Below are 22,878 nucleotides of genomic sequence, written 5' to 3' on the forward strand. Positions count from 1 at the left end.
CCTAGTCAACTGCACAAAACCTGGATGAAAAAGTGACTTATTGAGATCTCTTCTTTTGATGCCAGCAGTAAACCTCGATTGTACCTATTCCTGAGGCAGCCCCAGGTAAATCATGTCAGCAGGAAGCAGAAGAAAAAGTTATGTGGGTTATGAGTGGTCAAGACTGGTAGTCCAACACAGCGTCTCCAAACATTGCAACACCTGGCTTCAGAATTTTTCAACACTATGTAAAATATTACTCAGAAATTATATCATACCTCAGTGATGTCTTTATAGCCAGTTTAGGTAGAAATGCAGACCTGGATGCTTGGACTGGGTCTATCTACTAACACTCTATGTATGTTTGAAACATAGATCCCCTTTAGGAAATGTCTCCCTGTTTGGTCTTAAACATTCCAAAAAAACAGATGATTCCTAGTAAGACAGTACAGGGAGATGACACTGAACTGGTGCAGAGGCTAACAAGAATCAAGCTTGGTGCGTCAGAGGAACAGCCTGTTGAGTGGAGAATAACGATGGAGATGACTGAACCAGACAAATCCTTTGTCTCAAATGGAACGGGATTCAGAAGGCTTTTAAGGGGTGTTTTGCCTTTGGACGAGGGAGCTCCAGACAAAAATCCCATACAGATACAGACCCCATCACTGCAAGGCAGACCACAGCTGTACAGCTGCAAGACACAGAATCACCTTTGGAAGACAGGAACAAATGCTTAAGAAACAGCCTTATAACAGCTCTTCAGGCAGCTCAGTGACACACATCCTAGTGTCCTAAAAACAGCCACAATCTTCCCTCACATAGGGAACAAACAAAGGCTCGGTATTTTCCCAGATTTTCTCAAAGCTTCCACTGGATTTTCCCTCCAAAGAGCAATTCTTGGTAGGAGAAAAGAGAGGGGTGCCAGTTGTCTGTATAGCCCACAGCAAGGGGACAGCAGGTTTCACAGTCCTGCCCTCGAACCTCCAAGTGCGGAGTAAGCGGCAACCGGGCGCTAGGTATTTCGTAATGAGCTTTCTGCACGGCAACAGAGTGTGCCATCTGGAATAAAGCCAGGCTACTCGGTTTGTTCTAAGGGCAAGCAGAAAGTGTGACTCAAAGGCAGGAGGCACGTTCCTCACAAGTAACAGCCACTTCCGACCATTACATCTACTATGCCTCCAGTACAGCAAGCATGCCAAGGGGCAACAGCCAGCAGGATCAGACACTGAGAAGCCCCTCGTAGCACTGTCTCATTATATTTTTCCCCTCTGATCAATACAAAAAGCTACAGCACATCTCGCCTTTGCGGTCTCATCTCATTGGAAATTCTCTTCTACACCAGCAGTGCATCAGACAAGCTCTTTCTGGCCGGCACAGGGGGAGACACCACATTAGTGAAAAGGTACTGTTATTTCAGGGCGTAGTCTGTTAATAAGAGTCCAGAGGGCTTTTGTTACTGGTACCAGTGGTTAAACTGGTTACTGTTATCAGTGGTCAAACTGATCTGGCATCAGTTGGAGTACCTGTACCATGACCCTTGTGTAGTAGATTTTTTAGTAAGTTTCATAGAACACTAGGAGCTGAACTGTTTTACCACAGTGCTGTAATTCACCCCAATGCCAAAGCACTGAACCTAAGAGGAAAACTGTGCTTTCCCCTCCAGAGTTACTGCATTCTATGTCTTATGCAGGCATGAGAGGCTGAAGAGGTATAATGAAAAGTATAACAAAATCTGGATCTTTTTTAAAAGTGGGTTTCCTGCATTTTGTACCATTATTTATTAGCAAATATCACGAGATTGCTACGATTACTTTTCTCATATACACTGTCATTCTTCACAGCTAGAGATGCTGTGAAATAGCTAACCAGCCAGCATGGACATCTTACAGACACGCACAAATATCCCTCACCAACAGACTCGGCGTCAAGGTCACCCCAGGTCATGAAAATATTATTCGTGTTTCTGATCGCGATCATCTTCTTAGATCTAAAGCTTTCTTCTAATCTTAACTGAAGAAATTGCATTTGCAGATATTCAAAGTCATATGGAAAGGCAGATTTGGCACAGTTCGCAAACAGAATCAAAGCCACATGACTCCAAGGGAGAAAGAAACTCCACTCTTTAGGAAGCAACCTAGTGCTCTCTGTCTTTATTAACCCTCTTAAACCTCACGATTCAGTAGTTCACTCTTATTTATCAAACAGTGAGAAGGAAAAGATTTTTTTTAAACAAATTATTATAATTTTGCATTAAAAGAAAAACTTAAAGCTGCTCGGACTGTTCTGTAAAATATTAGCTAACCGGCCTTTGCCATATTTTCTACTTCTTTTTTCTATGTATTTTACTTAACTTTCTCTTTCATCCTGGGTTTAAATTTTATGATCACAGCACGATGACTGCCAAACCTCTGTTTCTGTATATTTTTCCCAGCTGTCTGCTAAGCCATAAAGAAAAAAGTTACAAAATGTAAAATAACACCAAAAAAAGAAAAGTGTTCAGATTATAGGAACACACAAATGAGATGGCAAAGCAACTGAAGGTTATCATATTGTCCACTTAAGACCTCATTTGAAAGGCAATAAATTCAGTAAAGAGCAGCCAGCACATAAAACTCAGCAAGAGATGCTACTAACCCAGCAGGTAGGAACAATACTTTTCTCCCTAAAACATCCGAGTGGTATTTGACCTGATACGGCTCTTTTAGCCATAAGGACGTCTCTGTTTATAGATCTCAGTTTTGCGTGGCTGGGTGCTGGGAGAGACCGGGGGCTGCAGAAAATGGTTGCTGTAAGGAGCAGCTAGAAGCTCTCTGCAGGCCCCAAAGTGTAAACACCGGCCAACTAAGGCCAAAGTTGCTGCTGACCAAGGCTGAGCCAACCAGTGATGGTCACAGCGCCTCTGGGAATCACATATAGGAGAAAAAAACCGCAAGCAGCTGCATTTTTCCACCGGAGAAGGGAGTGAGAAGATGTGATGAGCTGTGCAGACACCAAGGCCCGGGAGGCCAGGGGAGGAGGCGCCCCAGGTACTGCAGAGAAAGATGCCCCTGCAGCCCCTGGAGAAACCCATGGTAGAGCGGGTGTCTCCCCACAGCCCATGGAAAAGGCCAAGACCTCACCTGTAGCCTGTGGAGAGGCCCCACACTGGATGGAGCAGATGGAGACATAAAGAAGATGCTGTGACCTGTTTGCTTCAGCAAGCCCCTGCCAGCACTTGCAGCCCATGGAGAGAGACAGAGACACAGAGATGAGCAAGAGAGAGATTTGCACCGGAACAGGTTTGCTGGGGGAAGGCTTGTGACTCCATGGAGGACTGGGACTGAGAGACATTGTGATTTATGACTGCCCGCCATAGCGGTGATCCACAGCAGGGCAGCTGATGAAGAGATAAAGAAAGCCCTGTGGGAAATGACTCACATTGGAGAAGTTCATTGAGGACTCCCTCCCGTGGCTGGACCCCACGGTGCAGCAGGGGAAGGGGTGTGTGGAATGAATGCCCCCCCTTCCCCGCCCCGGCCAAAAAGGAAACCAACTTGCAAGGAACTGACCGAAGCCGCCATTTTCCCAGTCCCTGCCCCTCCCTGTGCCACAATGGGCAGGCAGATGGGAGTTAAATCATGACTAGAGTGAAGTCTGCTAAGAAGGGAGCAGGGCGGGACAGGAGGTTAGAGGTGTTTTAAGATCTGGAAAAAGAAAACAGCTCATAAGGAAGTGACTGAGAACTCCATTTCCCCAGTCCCTGCCTCCCCGGTGCCACGATGGGGGGGAAGAAGGGAGCAAAATCATGACTAAAGGGAACTCTGCTTAGAATAGAGTGGTGGGGGGAAAGCGCTACCAAGAACCCCATTTTCTCCAGTCCCTGCCAGCCCTGTGCCACAACGGGGGGGGGGGGGGGGGAAAGAAGGGAGTGAAATCCTGACTAAAGTCTGCTAAGAAGGGAGATGTGGGGGAAGGTGCTTTAAGATCTGGTTGCGCTTTTCATTATCCGACTCTGGTGTCACTGTGTGTGTAGTGTAGTGTAATAAATTAGATAGTTTTCTTTCCTTCCCTCTGTGTTGAGTCTGTTTTGGCCATGTTGTTGATGACAGGATGACCTCTCCCTGTCCTAACACTGACTCCTAAGCCTCTCAATATATATATTCTCCCCTGTCCAACTACAAAGGGGAGTGATAGACTGACTTTGGTGGGCATCTGGCCTCCAGCCAGGGCTAAACCACCACAATAGAATAAAGACATTTCCCTTTTAACTGTGCTACTAGCAAAATCTACCATTGGAATTACATTGAGAGCTCAGTTCTATTGCCTTTTCCCTTTATGTAGGACTTGAACCAGTGAAGCACGTGAAACACACGCTTAACTGTGTGTGTCCAACCCTAAGCATGCTGTGATGAGCATTCTGTGATTAGTTGTGTGGTCAGTATAAAAGCAGATGCACCAGCAGAGGCTCCCTTCTCATGGCACTGCAGCTGTCCTGTGCATGTTGGCAATACGCTTTCAGAAACCTGCTGACACCTGGGCAGCTGTCCTGCAGAACTCTTTCGTTGCAGATTTTCCCTGCGGAAGTAGCCGAACAGATGCCATTTGCATTGATGCACATGAGAGGAAGGAGGATGGCACAAGGCGGTCAGATGCCATTTGCTTGCTGTTGGGCTTTACACTCACATGTTTCTATCTTAAGGAAGGAAAAGTGCGATCTTACGGCTTTATTTTAGGATCGCTGAACTGTGTGTGCATCCACACAAATCCACCCACAAAGGACAAGGCAGGTTTTGTGAGAAGCACTTCTGCATCGCTTCTAGCTTCAGGTGAGTTACACAAACTAGAGAAGAGACTGTGTTTTCGTTATGCCCTTTAGGTGTAGTTTCATTTAAATCCTGTGCATATTCTAAATGGCAACAGACATGAGTGCAAGAACACTTTTTATTTTTTAACCAGGTGAGTGAGGAAGCCAGAGAAGCTGGCGTGGTCTGCATGGATATCATATAGTCTCCTGCCAGAAGGTTCCACTCTAAAGCATTCTTTGAGGTTTATCTATGTATTTTTTTAAAACCCCTAACTCCTGACACCCCTTGTAGACTTGTTCCCCAGTCTCATGAAACTTCCTGAAATTTTTTTTCAGGAAAAGAGTGGGCTTGCTGTCCAGAATCTCACATGATGGCGGGAATGGGTTGGACCCCTCTTCCCATGCAGAGTTGTAGGCCTTTTACTTCTCCTCTCCTACAAAGTGGAAATCCCAGATAGAGCTAGACAAAGTCTCTTCTTCCTACAATTTATTATGAGAGCTCAGGGTCGCAATGTTCTTAACACGGAAATCAGAATCTGCTACAGTTATTTTTTGAGTCTGCAAACTCAGAGTAGTTCTGGCCTTTTGAAGGGCTGGAAACATTAAGTTATGAAAGAAATTAATACTCTACGAAACATGGAAATGTCTTAGCAAATGTCAGGTTTGACAAAGCAGTTTCAAACCAGGTTACTTCAAATCCAGTGCCAAATTCCCTATGAATTAAAGAAGGATCACCGCCTGAAGTAATGAGACTCGTGTCCAATACCACACTTAAACTTGTTTCTTACACACTTAAACAGTGAGTGGGAAATAGCCAGAGAGTTTACTCAAAGATGGCCTGTAGTACATATGTTTGTCTACCAAAAATCAAAGGTTTAGACACCAGGAGGAGAATACGTAACTTGTTATCATTGTGCCTACCACACTGGATCTATACATTGCAAAAACTATCCACAAAGCAACAAAGCAAGTTTGGGACAGTTCAGTAAGCCAAAAGCATCCTATAAAGGTTTATATAGTAGCTATAAATCCTACTTTACATTGCAGTGCACAGAAATTCCATTTTATATTCCAATGAACTTGAAGTGGGAACAGAAAAATACGCTGCTTCTCCTTTAAACGTGTTAAGGCTTTGGTACTGGAATTATCTTCATCAAACCTTTCATATAGACATGGTGTGGCACTAAGACAAAGTTGTGCTTCTCCTGAGAATTCCCAAACACTCGTTTTCCATTAGAAACCCCTGTGGGGTTTTAATTTATCTTAACGTTAGGGATGGAAGAGCGCGAGCAGCGTATCTAAACTGCTAACTTGGAGGGGAAACAAAGAATGCCCTCATAAAAAATTCTTCAAATGAAGAAAATATTACATGCTAAGATTTTTGCTCTGAGGACCACTGTGAAAATAAAAATGTCGATCCTGTAGCATTCAGATATCCTTCACTTTGGGAACAGAAGGCCAGGATTTCCTGAGGTTAAAACACTCAGAATATTTCAGAAGTTATTGTGGACTTCAGGAAGAGTTCTGCTAAGCTGCCATAAGAGGTCAACTAATAAAGGCAATTATAGAGAAGAATACAAGGGACGGATAAGCTATCCCAGGCAGACAAGAAGATGAACTAAGAAATAATGTACTGTTGTCAGCCCCTGAAAGGCACAAGGGTAATTCTGCTACAAGGCTTGTAAGTGAACAAAGCATCAAAGCAGCTGGAACAGAGCGCTCTGAAACTCAGTCCCTTACCCAGAAGGCTCTTCCATGATCCAAACTGATGTTTTCAGGAACAGCAAAGAAGTGCTGCAAAGGAAGTGGAAGGTCCTCTGAAGTCAAGGGGAAGGCGCCCAGTTACACTTCATGGGATCAAAACAAGAGGAAGGACAACTGACAGAAGGTGCAAACCTGGCAGCCAGTACTCAAACATTGCGCTCCCCTGGAGCCAGAGAAGTAAGAGGTGTTGGGTGCTGAGCAACCTGGACACATGGCCCTCAAAGGAGGGGTGCCTCCCAGATATGGGACACTGGCTGGACCAGCCCGAGTCCCACACTCAGGCTCATCCAGACCACACCGTTAATGTTTCCGTGACCTCCTTATAACAGAGTGACCACGCTCTCCATCATCATTCACACTGTGCGATCACACCACCCAGACCATCCAGCTGTTTCTGTCTACCCTCCCTGAAAAACATTCTTTTTTGGACAGGAACTAGCACCTGTTCACCAGAGACCTGTTGGGTACCATCAACCAAGGCTCCCAGCCTACTGCCGAACTAATGCACTTTCATTTATTCTCTTTATGGCCCTGGGAAGCTGTTAAGTAAAACCACTGCTCAGACTCCCCACGGACCATAATGCTGCTTTGGTTTTCTTTCAGGTGTCAGGAACTGATGGAACATCATGTGCACTGAGACACTGATGGGACATGCACTGTCCTAGCTTACATGTCAGAAGGTGAAATTATTCTGGCTGCTACCTGTGCAGGCTCAGTGTTTAAAAATGCTGCTCCTTCCAAATTATTTTTAACCTTCCTCTATCACATTTTTACATTATAACCATCATCACAGGACACCTACCCCAGCAAAAAAACCCTTGCAACCAATTTCTACTTCCAGTTAAGCAGCTGTGCAGTGCATAACTGTACAAAAGCTAGCGCGTTTTTCCACTCTTGTGCAGACTTTACTACCCAGTAACGATGCAGCCATCTTTGTTATATCAAGAATAAACTCAAATTAAGGAAAAAGTGTCCTTAATAGTGATGTTTTCGTCCACAGTACAGACCAAAATCACGTTTCAATTCCAGATCACTCTCAAAAGTCAAATAAAAAGATCATACACACTGTGATTTCCCTTTTCCTGGAATTATGAAGAGTTTCGCCCAGTTCTTTCTCCTCTGATCATTCTAAAAATGATAATGCTTAGTAATTAACTAAAAAGACTTCTTAATTCATTGTTTGCGTCCCACTTATCAGTGAAATGTAATTCCACAGAGTGTATCTACAAACACTGATTAGGATCCTGGTTCCTGAGGAAATCCCACAGAGACAGGTTTGAAACCATAGTCATGACATCGTGACAACTTTATGAGTTGACATGTCAAACACAGTTCAGGATTTACACAGGAAAAATCAAAATGTCAGGAAGTTCCTTCCAGAGTTCTGATTAAAAAAAAATAGTAACGATGTAAAGAAGGAAGGAAGGAAGAGATAAAACCCTTTAAAATCATAAATCCCTTCCCTGGGGAGCCTGTGCCCAACTCCCCTCTCAGTACAGAACCTCTTCCTGACACCCAGCAGCCTAAACCTCCCTTGCCACAGCTTCATGCTGTTCCCTTGGGTTCCAGCCCTGGTCCCCAAAGAGAGGAGAGAGATCGGCGCTGCCCCTTCACCCCCCTCAGCAGGAAGCCACAGACCCACATGAGGTTTCCCCACAGCCTCTTCTTCTCCAGGCTGGACAAACCCAGGGCCTTCAGCCTCTCCTCATAAGCCTTCCCCATCCTTGGTGCCTCCTCTAGACACTCCCTGAAAGTTTTCTGTTCTTCTTATCCTGTGGTGCCCAAACCTGCCCCCAGGACTGGAGGTGAGGCCACCCCAGCACAGGGCAGAGCGGGACAATCCCCCCCTGGACTGGCTGTGCCAGGCTGGATGCACTCCAGGATGGAGTTGGCCTCCTGGCTGGCTGGGCATGTTGCTGGCTCACGGGTAACTTGCTGTCAACCCCAAATCCCTCTCACTTGGCTGGCCTCCAGGATGAGTCTGTGCACCTCTTTTATGAATAAATTCGTTCTTCACACATATGTATTACCCATAGATCAATAATTAAAAATAATTAAGCTGTCTTCTCAACACTTCAGCAGTTTTACAGCCTGTTTTCAGCCTGGGTAAACAGGCCTGCCAGGATCCTTCAGAGTCACCGCCACTGAACACATCTCTCAACACAGGAAGATCTTTTTAACTGGCATCAAAACACTTCATTCTCTTTTGGTACAGCCCACAGAAAAACCTTCCTAGAGGAGTAGGCACTCAGTAAACATTTTATGCTGCTGCATTATAATCGTTCACATAGCAACACTCTAACAGTTGTGGGAGAATGCTGTTCCTTTTTATCCAAAGAGCTTTCACAAACCTTCACATTAGGTAGATTCTTTTACTTCTTTTCTCCATTTGTAGATAAATACATACAAAGGTTACTCAAGATGCACCATACGCCTCTCACCTACCTGTCCCTATCTCAGTACATAGGAACAGTTTCAGAAAGCTGCTTTTTCTGCTTTGTTCCCAGTCTCTAAGACCACTTCCTCTTAAAGCTATTGATGTTTTCCCCCTTGAAGTTACTGAAATGCAAACAAAGCGAGTTCTTGACTTGAACAGAGTTTGGGCACAGTGGATCTTAAAAGGCTTTTGAGCCCAATGCGAACATTTGAAATTCTGTTTTCCAGGGGTATCTTTCACTCTGCCACCTACCACCAGTATCCTGGTTTGCCTTGATCCCCTGGTGAGATGGGACAAATCACTGTGCTCCAATGCGACTGACAGCAGCCTCCCTCTTGCAAGTGGAGTAAGCAGGCTGACCTCAGAAACCTGAAAAGATCTTTTTCTACAACATATATAGCAATACTTGAGGTTTGGGAAGATGTGTCAGCCTAAGCCAGGAGCTCATCTGCAAAAAGACTTAACAAACAGCTGGAGAGTTTTGATGTGCACCAAGAATGGCAAACGGAGAGTTGAATTCCAGTTACACCTTCATGCTTAAAACTAATTAATAGTTGAGTAACTATTAATGTTTACTCCTTTTTATTAAATCTTATTGAACCAAACTATATTAAGAAGGAAGAAAAAAATTAATCTTTCTTCAAGGTGGAACTGCCACTGGAGACTTATGACCACTTCCAATAGAGTCTTGATCAATCAATTAATGCAAATAAACACAACCTGTGATTTTTGATATTTCATAGTAAAGAAAATATTTTGTTTCATAATGCTTTGAAGATAAAATGTAGCTTTGGAAAGGGCTTCTTGCTTGCTTGGTTTTGGTGATTTTTTTTTTAATTCCCCCAAGAGCTTAGTGAGGCAGGCTGTTTTCTGAAGCAGTCTGAAATTACAATTGCTCTAAGGGATAGCCAATCTAAATAGCAATTTTTTACATACCAAAGAGCGCTGAAGCTTTGCCAATGAAGTCAGGAAAGGCAAAACTTCACAAGTCCTGCAGGAAAGCTGGGGAGGGACTATTTGCAAGGGCACATAGCAATGGGACGAGGGGTGATGGGTTAAACTAGAGCAGGGCAGGTTTAGATGAGACCTTAGGAAGAAGCTTTTCACTTAGAGGGTGGTGAGACACTGGTACAGGATGCCCAGAGAGGTGGTGGAAGCCCCACCCCTGGAGACATCCAAGGTCAGGCTTGCTGGGGCTCTGAGCGACCTGATCTAATGAAGAGGTCCCTGCTCACTGCAGGGTGGGACTAGATGGCCTTGAAAGGTCCCTTCCCACCTAACGCATCCTATGAGCCTATGAATATAAGTCAGCAAGGCTCCTGATTAGAAACAAGGGAAGACCATGGGTATTGCTCGTTGTACCTGTGGTTAAACTGCATGGTGTTAACGATATAAAGCTACTTAGAACTCAAGACCAGGCAGAGTTGTACGGATGCACATTAACACACATTATCTTCATATGACCTAGGATTCATCTGCTTGTTGAACAGGGGAATTAGCAAAAAATCTGCTGCTCAGCCTGTCCCACCCACAGTAATTCAGAAGCCTCCATGAGGCTGCACTGCCAAGGAATGCCATCAGTGATACTGTAATAATGCTAAACCTGAACATTTACCATGCTGCTTTTTGCATTTTCACACCACTGCTTTAGGAAAAGATGATTATGGAATATGAAGTCAGCCAGGAAGTTTACGGGGTATCCAGTTTTTAATGCCCTAAGATAATGTCCTACCTAAGATAAGGACTAGCGTAACTTGTTTCAATCTTTAGTTTATCCTCTTGAATATTCAATGAGCTTTACAGATCAGCCCACCGATGGGTGACTGTGATCTGTGCACCGCCACTTCCCTACCAATGAGCTTCTGCTGCAACCCCCAGGAAACAGATCCTCTATACAGCCAGTGGCAGAGAGATTTGGTTTTTCCTTCTGAGGACCTTTTGGAGGATTTTTGGTATAAAGTGTGCAGGTTCACAGAAATATGCACACGCAATGACATCGCACACACATGCATATGTGTTAAAACTACCATTTTAGCCTATCATAAGATGTGTCATATTCCTAATAATGGCTCCTGAAAGCACATAGAGCCCACCCACTCATCTCACCTCCATAGTACTCAACGGTGTAGGTGATACATTAAACCCTGGACCCCTTGCTGCACTAGCAAAGCTTCAATGGACTTCACTACATGCAGAACTAAAACCCATATAGCTTTCCATGCTATCTTCATACTCCTGCTTCCCTGGAAGATGCATTCATCATTGCAAAACAGCTAATGGGAATGCTGGAAGAAGTAACTCCTGACATATGCTTGAACAGTACTTAGTGCCCTTCTGATAAACTGTTTCCAAAATTAGCCATGTGCTACCCAATTTGCCAGGTAAACACATCAAGAAATTGTGCTGCATTAATTTATTTTTTTAAAACATCAGAGAGAAACACAAGGGCAACCGAAGGGAAAGCAACAGAAAAGCCGGATGACTGCATTAAAATCAACTTAAACGTCTCCTAAAGCGACCAGGGGAAGAGTTTGACCCACACTCCTGTTCACTTTGCACATGAAAATCTCCATAACCAAATCAGCATTTTTCTGTAAAAATATTAATGGTGAATTTATGACAGCATTTTGCCTGCTTGCTTCCACTCCCCTACACTAGGTACGGCCCTGTACACTTACTTGCTCTTGTACCCCATGCATAAAAAAGACAGGGATCTCCTGGAGAGAGTCCAATGGAGGCCTAGGAAGATGATTAAAGGACTGGAGCATCTCCCCTATGAGGATAGGCTGAATGAACTGGGGCTGTTTGGCCTTGAGAAAAGAAGGTTAAGAGGGGATCTTATTAATGTTTATAAATATCTCAAGTGTGGGACACAGGGGGAAATGGCCAGCCTCTTTTCTATGGTCTGTGGAGACAGGACAAGGGGCGATGGCCTCAAGTTGGAGCACAGGAAGTTCTGCACCAACATGCGGAACGGTGAGGGGGCCCTGGGACAGGCTGCCCACGGGGGTGTGGAGTCTCCTTCTCTGGAGATACTCAAGACCCGTCTGGATGCCGACCTGTTCGGTATGTCCTAGGGACCCTGCTTTGGCAGAGAGGTTGGACCTGATGATCTGTGGAGGTCCCTTCAACCCCTATAATTCTGTGATTCTATGATTCCCATGCTCAGAGGTTCCTCTTCAGACAGCATGTGCCACGGCAGATCCCTGTTTATTACTGTCTGCGACCACTGCCTCACCAGCGCTGATGTCACCTGTCCATTCCACTCACGTATCTAAAGGTGTCATTTCTACCTCCATTCAGAGCTCTGAAAGGGACATTTGATGACAGAGTTGCAGCTGGCAGAGGAAGATCCCCACTCACGGCTTCTCCCTGGTATTTGATGCCCATTTCCTTTCACAGCCACGACTGCTGCAGTTTTCCCAAGCTTCAGCTGGAGACCCTCCTACAGAAAGGGGAAGTTCTGCCCCAAACCACAATGTGAAGAACAGATTGCTGAATAGCATGCCACCTTCTCCTTGTAAACTACAGCTACAGCACAGGCTTGATACAGACTGTAATGCAGCCCTAAGGCTGGAGAAGACAGCATTCTCCAGAACTTGCAGCAAAACACATTTTCCTCTGGCTCTTCTGTTTCCTCTCCTCCGCGGCACCTTTGATGTATTTTGAGAGGCTGCTTTTAAAGACAACTGCGGTGATTAAAAGCAGCATATTGTAGTGAAAAGCAAGGAGGAGGAAGAAAGGAAAGAGAAAAATGTTTTAAATGAGTCACTGGATAAAAAAAGAAAAATCCTAACGAGCAGAAAGTGCTATTCACAGCGTTCCAGGATGCTCAGCGCTGACAGAGGTATCCACTGACATGTATTTATGACAGCAATAGGGTCTATCTGGCTCTATTTCCATGCAACGTGTTTGGATACTAACAGCCCCAGAAGTGCTCCCAAGCGACAGGCAGTAGCTGTGAACTGTGAGCTGTTCAGCTCCAGATGCTCACCTCTCCTTCACAAAGTACAGCTCTCTTCCTAACTCTGGCTCACGGAATGATGCACGAGGTCTTGCCTCACACCAACCTAGTTTAGTCTGGAAAAACTCCATGAGATCTGAGGTGTATTTAAAGCAATTTCAAGTAAATTTTGCTACAAAGTAAGTAAGGGACTTGTAGAGACACCATGCCAGTACTTACATGGCAGATGAGTAAGAGCACTAGTGAGGACAGTGTCACTAGTCACTGGAGAAGAGGCTGAAGAGCCTTCAGCAGGACCAGCAAGAGGAGACCACACCTCCTCTGGCCATGTCAAACTCATACTTTTTGATTTAGATTATCCTAACCCTTTCAGTCCCCAGGAAAGAGACAAGGAAACATGGCTTGGACCTCACTAACCAGCATCTCCAGTTTGTGTGGCGTTTGGGCAAAGGATTCCTGCTGTGGCAAGCACTATTGCTCCGGAGTCCCAGAGGGTAAACTGAGGTTGAGGCAGAACGAATACCCTTTGTAAAGCTGCAGAGAAAGTCAGAGGTACAGACAGACACCAAATCCTTTTCAAGTCTTACAGCAATACCTAAGCACGTCCAGGTGACCTCATGCTGCGATTTCACTGGGATTAGGAGGAGGTGCAGTTTACCTGGGATCTAATCATGGCTCTGGTTACTTTTAAACAGAGCCCCCACCTGGCTCTTTTCGTGGTTCTTTATACAGCAGATACTCCCCCTTCTGATGATTCGGCTGTTTCTGAGTACAGATTTCTGAAACCTGGCTTTCTTCACGTGTCCCCTATTCATTCTGACAGAGCTAAACCAGAGCTAAGCTGTGAAAACATTAAGCACCAAATATAATCATTCTAAAGCTATTTGAAGGAGCCTGGGCATCCACAGCTGTGTATTTCTTGGGTCCTGCATTTGAAGTGAAATTATACTGAGAATTTGTTTTGGCATCAAAGTCGGAGCTCCACAATAAAAGCTTAAAACTCCAGTCCTGGTTTCATGTCATTATTTTACTGCACAGTACACCACCAATATCCAATAAATATCACATCAGCAGCTGCAGACAAAGGCTACCTCAGAGCGCTGGGAACGTGGGAAAGTAAAAAATTCTTCCCTTCCTATGCTTCCATAGTGCTTATTATCAACTTCAGATTTGGTTTGGTTTTGAAGTCTGCTCAGGAGAAAGAAGCCTCCAACTAGTTTTCCCTCCAGCCACTTTTCCCAGGACGTTCAGTCCACAGACTGACCTCTCTGCACCGACCTCACAAGCTCAAGAATATTTCCTGGCTATCGTTCTGTCACCCTGTAACCATCCATCTCTGTCTGGGGAAAAAAAAAAAAAATACCCTGTTGAGAATCATGATGTACCACGATAATAATTATCAAAGGAAAAATTAGTGAAAATTTAAGGGCATCTGGGGAATGTCAGTACAGTCGTATAAGCTCCTTTGGAAGATAACTCCCACTCCCGAGTAGTATTAAGGAAAGCAGATGAAGACTCAGAGCTATAAGGAGATCAAAGATAAGGTTTATCTTAGCCTCTACAAATTGTCTTTCTTACCAAATGCTCTGCCACAAACCATGTTTTTCAACAGTAAATGAAAACAAGATTTCAGCATTTCTTCCCAAAAGCATGGAGCCTGGGGTAATCTTTGGCTAGACCTCATCTCGTTCCTTTCACAGACGGGAATGCTCTCCCTCAGTACGCGCTGCGCCGAGCGGTGCGATGGCGCTCCTGCTCAGGCTGGGAGGGCTGTAGCTTCCCAGCAGCTTCCCTGCGACAACGCTTACTTTGGAAAAGAGGAGCGTGGCTGTGCCCACACACATCCCTGAAGAAACCTGCAAAATATGTGTTTGGGCCCTGGATACTTTACATACGCACTGACTAAACAGAAAACAACCTCCTGGATTTCCCTGTGCCGCTTCCCAAAGCCTCACTTCACCTCTGTACAGGCTGTGGCTTTTCAGAGTATTTTTAGTGCACGAGGCAGCTTTTCAAAGACCTCTTAACTCTCATGGCGCGTCTTACCAGCATAAATCAAAGCACTTGGCCAGCTCTTTCCGTAACAGACCTGTTCCTTTAAATACCGCTGATGCCAGATGGTCTGGGCATATAAAGCAGCATGAGACAACATATTAATGCTACTCAAACAAGGAACTTGTGCTAGCAGCAGACCAATGAAATCACTCTTGGGTTGCTAATCCTCTCTGTCTCCATGGCAACACCTATTTCAGACAATTCTTCAATTTTCAAGTCAGATGAGATCGCTACCCCTTAAACTTCTCTATCCAGGGGGTCTTCCCTGGTCAGGTATGTTTCCACTTTGCCCTGGCTGCTGTTATAATACAGTATTCATTGTTATCAGCTGCTCCATGGAGCACCAAGGAACAGATGCTCCTCTGTTCCTGTTCATTTATGGACTTTTCCACTAAAGATTTGTACCATAAGATTTCCACTGAAGATCTGTACCATTTATATCCACCGAGAATTTGTTCCCCTCACTGCAACGCACGGAAGCCAAACAAATATGTATGTCTCCATCCCGACTCTACCCACCAGCACTGAAAGAAAGGGGGGAACTGGTACCTTCCTCACACTCGTCTGCTATCAAGGAACATTTTTAAACAAAGGAAATTTATATCTGCAGCAGGTAAGCAGGGAGAGGAAGCTTGTGTCCTCCCCTTATGTCCGTCAGCACTGCTGAGTCAGCACAAATATCGGGGTGAATGGCTAGCAGGAAAAAGCTGACAGGAAGCAGGTAGGAACTGCACCTCAAAGGCAGATCAAATGCTGAACCATGTGCCATCTGTTTAGTACACATATTTCTATGGGGTGCATAGCATGGCACAGCCACACTCTAACCTGCAGCGTGAGGACGAGAGCCTGGGCGCACAGATGGGATCCTGAGGCACAAGGATGTTCATAGAATCACAATGACAGATTTATCTATTCATTCACAGTTACTACACAGAATCATCGCATCCCAGAATCTCCTGAGTTGGAAGAGACCCATAAGGATCATCAAGTCCAACTCCTGGCTCCATACAGGAGTTCTTATCGGAAAAGATGGAAAAAACACACGGCAGAGCCAGGAAAGAAGTCAGTCACCATTTATCACAAAACCACTTTTTCCTCTCTGTGAAACAACTTCCTACATTGCCAGGATTTAAATATGGGATAGCCCAGCTCCCAGCCCCACAGCTCCTCTTCTCTCCACCCTGCCATGTTCTGATGTCACCAAAGCAAAAGATGACGGTTTATTCGGAAAGGCATAAAGTCTGGTCACTCCTTCCTTGAGTCCGGGCTACTACAGAACCAAAGCCACATTTAGCTTCTTTCTTAAGGGCACACATGCACGTTGGCTTGAGCACTGGGATTTCTAAGCCCCCTGTTTATAATGAAGATTCAGGTGTGCAGCTCCCACTGGCTCCAATTTGATTTGTGGATGCTCAGCAGATGGATGGGAGGAGACATTAAAGCACTGGCTCCTCTCTATCGAGTGAAGGTCTGACATGGAGAGCCATAAAGCTCCCTTTGAAGTAACGATTGTTACGTGTGTATACTTCGGTCTCAGACTCACCTCAGTGTTGCTTATGGTTCTAGAACCTTGCTTTGGTGCAATAAGCTGGCCAAACCCACAAAGCCTTCTGTTTACCATAGGAAAGCAGGTGATTTTTCCATGGTAAACAGGCAAGGAATACACGGCTCATAGCACTGAAGAACAGTCATGCTACAGGATCCCTTTACTTCTGAGGGGCACAACAAGAAAAGGATGTAAGTTTTACTTCCCTCAGGGGAAAAACAAGCAGTAATTCGCAGCTGCCTCTACACGATGGTATCACAAACACAATTAGGCAAAAAGTTTTGAACTTCAAAATGTCTCCAGTGCTTTTACTTTCTTTGTGCCTTTCAACTAATAGCAGTATTTCTCCTAACGAAGTACTGCATGGTTTCTCCTTTGTGTGGAGAAGTCATGCAGCAAAGGTCAGAGACACCCTTCCTAGATATCAGGAAAAAAAATTAGCAGGTCATTAGGCTTGTATGCTTGCAAGGATGTCTTTAAACCTGAGATAACTGAGCAGATCTGTGGCAGCCAAAAGAGCTGTCACCCTGAAAGCCAAACCTCCCCACCCTGCTGCTGTTTTACAGATAAGGATCTTCTTTTCCAATCATTTAACCAAAAAGGCACTCATTTAGCCTCAGCACACCAGAAAAGTAAGCTTCTAACCCAATATCCTGCTCCCACTGAAGCCCCTGCACCCCAGATTTCAACTTACACCAAGAAGTGTAGGATGCCTCCACCCTTTGCTTCACTGCTCCTGATTCTCCCCATTCTATTAATTAACTTAACCCAAAGCCTTAAAACACACATTGTGGATCTCACCTTCCCAGGATTCCACAGCACTTTAAGAGAACTCAGCTCCAAGATTTCTTTCCAGCTTAACTCCCAGCTCAACAAGGAAAGGAAAAAGTAAGCAAGAGCCTGAACCATGCATGAGACTTCTGTTTTACAAAGAAAAGGAAGACCAAAAGAAAATATGACATATGAGCAGCTTTTCCTTTTTTTTTTTTTTTTTTTTAGGAGGAGCATGAATTAAACAGGTGTGAAGACTTAAGGATATAAACTAATCTGCTGAGGAAAGGTCAAATAGGCTTCATAAGCGGCGTGTTTCACAAAGTAAGCATCTCATGCGCAGTGAGATGCTTTTAATATGACACATGAAGGGTGGGACTTGTCAGGCCTTAACCATGTGCTTTTTGCACATGTTCCCACATTAGATGCCTGCCCAGCATTGGCTCTCCATATAGTTACCAGCAAAAACTGACATTGTCATAGAGCACTGCAACCCAACCCAGAGATCTACCTGCAAAGCAGCAAAGAGAAACTGGAGAATGTGGGCTTCCAAATCATCCACAACGTTTAAAAGTTAAAATTAGGTGGAAGAAATGCAGTGTTAATTCTAAATTAGTCTCATTGGCAGATTACTGTCTGGGGCTAGCAGCAATTCCACTGTTACAAACAGAAATCTGTAAGTATTATAAACCAGGAAAACATGTCTTGACACTTTCACCCCCTGTGTAGTTTAAAGGCTTGAGATATTGATGCCTAAATTATAGAAAAATAAAGTTTCTCCTGCATAAGGTAAATTAAGAATTATATAATAGCAAGGTCCTTCTTGATAATTACACTACAATTTACTGTGTTACAAAATACCTAATGACTGTGATTTGCACACTCCTCAATTCTCTGGAGTTCACATACAAAACATCCTACAGTCACTGTAACAAAACATCCTTTTAACCCCAACCAACAGTAAAACAGGCTCACCTCCGGTTTTCCTTGGAAACATCTGCACTCTGCAGATGTGGGAGGTGATGACAACTCTTCTCTTTCAAAGAAAATTAAGTAATCCCTTCCAAAAGGAGTGGAGTTGTCAAAACCAGCCTGGGTCAGACCAACATTCTCCGAATGCTCTGCATACTCAGACTAATTTTAAGCCTGAAAAAATACAACAACTGCCTTCTGCTAGAGTTGTGTTTATTCTTGACAATCACAGCCCTTTCCACTACAGCTTCTTTGCTGCTTCTCTTATTCCAGAATATAAGACAGAAACTTCTGAGGCACAGGGGCTGCGATCTGTGGTGTTTCACAGGTAGCACACAACCTCTCTTAACCCTTTTTTAAATGAGCTAACGAAAAGGGAAAGTCTTTAAATAAATACCTCAGCCAGGGAAGCAATGTGGAATAAGGGTACGTCATCTCTGGGAAATACGGCCGAGGCTGCCTAGTACAGCTGCCCAACCACATTTACTGTGACTTTCCACTGCCTTCAGTGGGAACATGAGCACAGCCAGCTAGCTGTGGATGCAGTCTGTGAGTGTCCCCGAACCTCCATGACTTTCACCAGCTTCATGAGTGCATTTTTCTATACCTCTTTCGGCTGAAAATTAAAACTGAGATAGAAAGGTAGGATGGATTCAGAAATATTATTTATTTATGAAAGAAAATATGAAGGAAGAAAAAAAATAATCTATTCTCAAAAAACGGAGTGTTACCAAGCACATTTTATACAAAGTTATTCAAGGGTCTTAAACCAGATGCTTTCAAGAAGCTCACTCAGCACATAGAGCCAGCCATCTTCTTTCTAAAATATTCCTATTTCTATCACGCTTTTTTTTCCAATTATTGCACATATATTACAAATAAAAACCCCCACTGATGATTCACAGTTAAAGTTGGTTTATATGCTGATACATGATCAGATGCATCTGCACAGTGCTGCACAGCCATGCAATGATGCAGTGCACGCACGTGGGGCTTACTCAGAACAAAGCCTCTTAATCAGTACAAAAAGTCTTTTCTGATGCTCTGCTGACACTCTCCTGGTTTATTCTGTCACCAACCTGCTCACTAAGGGAACAGAAATATGGTATTTGCTTTCACAGCAGCTCACTAGATAATTCAGGTACCATCCCCGCATACTCATCAGGCTTCTAGAAGCAGGAGCTCCCAATGAGCCACAGCGTATATTTCATTTATACTTAAGATATAGTTTGAAATAAACCCTGTGACATGCAGGATATCTAGTAGGAATGGCTTACATTCAGGAATAACTTCTTAGCTCGTCATGAAGAAGGAAAAAATAAACTACGTGTATCTGTGTGGCATATCCCTGTCATTTGTTAATGACAGGTGATGATAAATCAGGTCCCCATCCTGCAGGCTTTAATCACACAAGATATCCTTGTTCCTGCGGTTGCCCCGGGAATTGAGCGTGGATGCTCACAGTGAGCGAGGATCCCCCCTGCAAGCAGGAGCTGCAAAGCCAGCCTCCCATTTCCTGCCCAGGCTGGGACAAGGCTCCACTTCTTTCACCACGCAGCTTAAAGAAGGCTCGCACAGAAACACAAACAGCGCTGCCTTTTGCTACACAGCAGAAGAAAGGGCACATTATTAAGAAGAAAACACCTCTAATACAACCTTAGGTGCTCGGGCCCTGTAACAAAGAAGCAGGGATGCTACCAGTGCCTCCACAACTGTTTCACAGAGCAGAGTCATCCCTGGCACGGGGTCTGGATCATTGCCCTTCCTAAAAAGACCCCGAGTTTATCTCATTTGCTGATGCTGAGAGCTGCAGCAGCTCTCTGCTTTTTGAAAAATACTCAATGCCTTGCAAAATGAGTACCTAAATAAAACAAGGAATTTGCTCTGTTTCAAACACTGGTTAATCCTCTGGGAAAAAAAACCCAGTGTATTCAGCATCCACCAGGACTCATCACATTCCCTGACAAGTGATTTGGACATTAGGGCACGTAGCATTTTCATTCAGAGGGCTCCCTTTGTGCAGAACCAAGCACCTTATAGGGAAAGCTTGACATTTGCTGAGGCTTACACGCGGGTGCAACCCATAGGAAATCATCTTTTCTGTGGTTTGTCATTTGTCACTGATAGAAAGTTGGATTCTCTTTTGCTTGGATTCCTAGAGAAACCCTTTCTCAGGTGCTGGCACCAACAGGTAAGGGAGCATGTCTCCAGGGAGAGCCACAGCCCCATCTCAGGCCCCACAGGATGCTCATCTTGTCCCTCTTGCAGCTGGTCTGACACAATTGCATACCACGGGAGCTGCAGCAAGCATTCAGCAATGCACAGTCACGATAATATCACATCACATCTAGCGTGTAGAATACAGAGTAGCTACAGGGCCAGCCTTTGCATCAGCCTGGCAATAAATCTCAGAGAGATTTTTCAAATTTCACTGCAATTCCTACTTTTTTCATTGCAAGGCAATGCTCTGCTACCCTTCCTTCCTCTGCTGGCTGCCTTGTGCCCAGCATCCTATAACCCCTAAGTCGTATCGGTAGCCCCAGTGCAGTCAGTGGAATGCAAAGTCCCCTGAGGAGGCAAGGTAAGGTTATATTCAGGTCATAAAGCAGAACATTAAGCACAGATTGTGTAGACCGAATCCCTGGAAACCCACAGAAGTCACATCTCCATCCTGGTCTCCCGGAACCGTTTCGCAGCCCCCCGAGGGCAGTGGGAAGACATGCCTGCAGAGTGCTTATGGCTGGGCCTGGGGTACTGGGTGGCTGCCCAGATTAAGCCTTTTCACATACACAAGATACAGTCAGCCCTGAAATCAGATGCGATGAAAAACGCGCGCTTGTAGGTGTAAAACGGACAACATCAATCACATCCTGTTTTGTAAAGACTGGCTCAAGGCCCGGGTATGCATACCCAGAGGAACCCTGAGATGCCTGTGCAAGCACCTCCAGCTTCCACAGGCAGCCTGGCCACGTTTGAGGCCTCACATGTCTGTGTTCACACCCGGTGCCTGTTCCCTGCAGCCTGGCTGGCACCTGGGCACGGCGAGGCCAATGCCATCCATCCCCTTTGGCACATCCATCCCTGCCGGCACATCCATCCCCTCCAGCACATCCATCCTTTCCTGGCCTCCATATCCACCTGCCCCTGCCGGCACATCCATCCTTTCCCGAGGTCGGCACATCCATCCTTTCCCCCCCACCCCGGCACATCCATCCTTCCTCCCCCCAGCACATTCATCAGTCCCTCCGGCACACCTCTCCGGGCGCGTCCCTGCCGCTGCCTCCCCTGCCACCCTACAGGGAGCCGAAAGCGCTTCTCCCTCGCAGGGCGCTGGACCCACCGAACGCAACACGCAGCCGCTCGGCACCGAGCGAGTACGTCCGGGACAGCGTGTTCCCGCGGCACCGCTCCGCCGGTACTGCCACCGCCCCGCTCCGCCGGTACCTGCCACCGCCCGGGGCACCCCCACCGCGCCCCCCGCTCCTTACCAGGCTCATGCTCGCCGGGCCGGTCGGACACCTCGATGACCAGAAGCTCACGGCCCTCGACGCTGCGCCCCACCGTGTAGATCCTGCTGATGGCGGGGCACTGCAGCCAGACGGCCACCAGCGCTTCGCGCAGCTCGGTGTAGCGGTGGTACTCGAAGGAGATGCCCTCCTCGGAGCTCAGCCGCCGCCGCCGGCTGGCGCCCCCCGCGCCCGGCTCCGCCGCCCGGCAGACAGCGAGCACCCCGCAGAGAACCAGCAACACCCGCAGCGCCATACCCGCCGCAGCCGCGCAGCTACCGCCGGCGCGGAGGGAAGGATCGAGGAGGGAGGGAGGGGGCAGGGGGAGGCGGGGCGGATCGAGCCGCTCCGCCCGCCTCCGCGGGCCGGGAGGAGCGAGAGCTCCCCGCGGAGGGTGGCGGCGGGTGCGCGGCCCCGCATCGGTGCGGACAGGAGCCGCCGATCTCCACGGCCAGGTGAAGAGCGTCGGGAAGAAATATCGGGAAACGGTTCTATATGTCGCTCCGGTGGTTTCCCTCGGTGAAATGCTTTCCTTTCCCCGCACGGCCCCACCGAGCCGACCCCCTGGCAAACCCCATCGAGGCGGCAGAACAGCGATGCTAAGGCCGACCCGTGCATGCCACCGACCTCCCAAGGAAGGCTGTCAGCCACCACCTTTAAGGCAGCTGGCTCCACATCTCTAGGGTTCTGCTGCTGCGTCGCAGAAAGCAGAGGACAGAGCAAGACTCCTTTTCTGTCACTGAGAACGCTTGCCTTCCATGGGAATGTTCTTCACAAAGAATACTGCAGGACTTTGTGAAGCCACCTCGATTTTCGACTGTTTTGACAGGCATAGGTGGTCCGACTATGCCAGAGCAGCTTGTAAAGGACAACTGATAAAAGCAAAAGGCTAAATGCTAAAGAGCATCTTCCATAACATCACTATTATTATTATTATTCTTTTCTAGAGGGTGGCAGAGCCCTGGGCCAGGCTGCCTAGAGAGGTTGGGGAGTCTCCATCTCTGGGGACATCTAAACCCCATGATCCTGGACGCTGTGCAGCCTGCTCAAGGGGACCCTGCTCTGGCAGGGGGTTGGGCTACATGATCTCCAGCCTCTTGC

General features: G+C 46.1%; 1 protein-coding gene across 1 annotated transcript in view; it reads right to left on the reverse strand.

The window, feature by feature from the left end:
- CPE (carboxypeptidase E) overlaps positions 1-22,033 on the reverse strand; it is a gene marked incomplete at its 5' end in the record, with an annotated part of 44,013 nt that extends 21,980 nt beyond the window's left edge. Inside the window, one exon of the mRNA XM_084266943.1 lies at positions 21,760-22,033. Within this exon, the coding sequence (XP_084123069.1) occupies positions 21,760-22,033 (274 nt within the window). The remainder of the gene's footprint in view (positions 1-21,759) is intronic.
- Between the last annotated feature and the right edge of the window lie 845 nt (positions 22,034-22,878).

The sequence above is a fragment of the Gallinula chloropus genome (genome assembly GCF_964237585.1).
Source record: "Gallinula chloropus genome assembly, chromosome: 7".
In the NCBI taxonomy this organism is placed as follows: Eukaryota; Metazoa; Chordata; class Aves; order Gruiformes; family Rallidae; genus Gallinula; species Gallinula chloropus.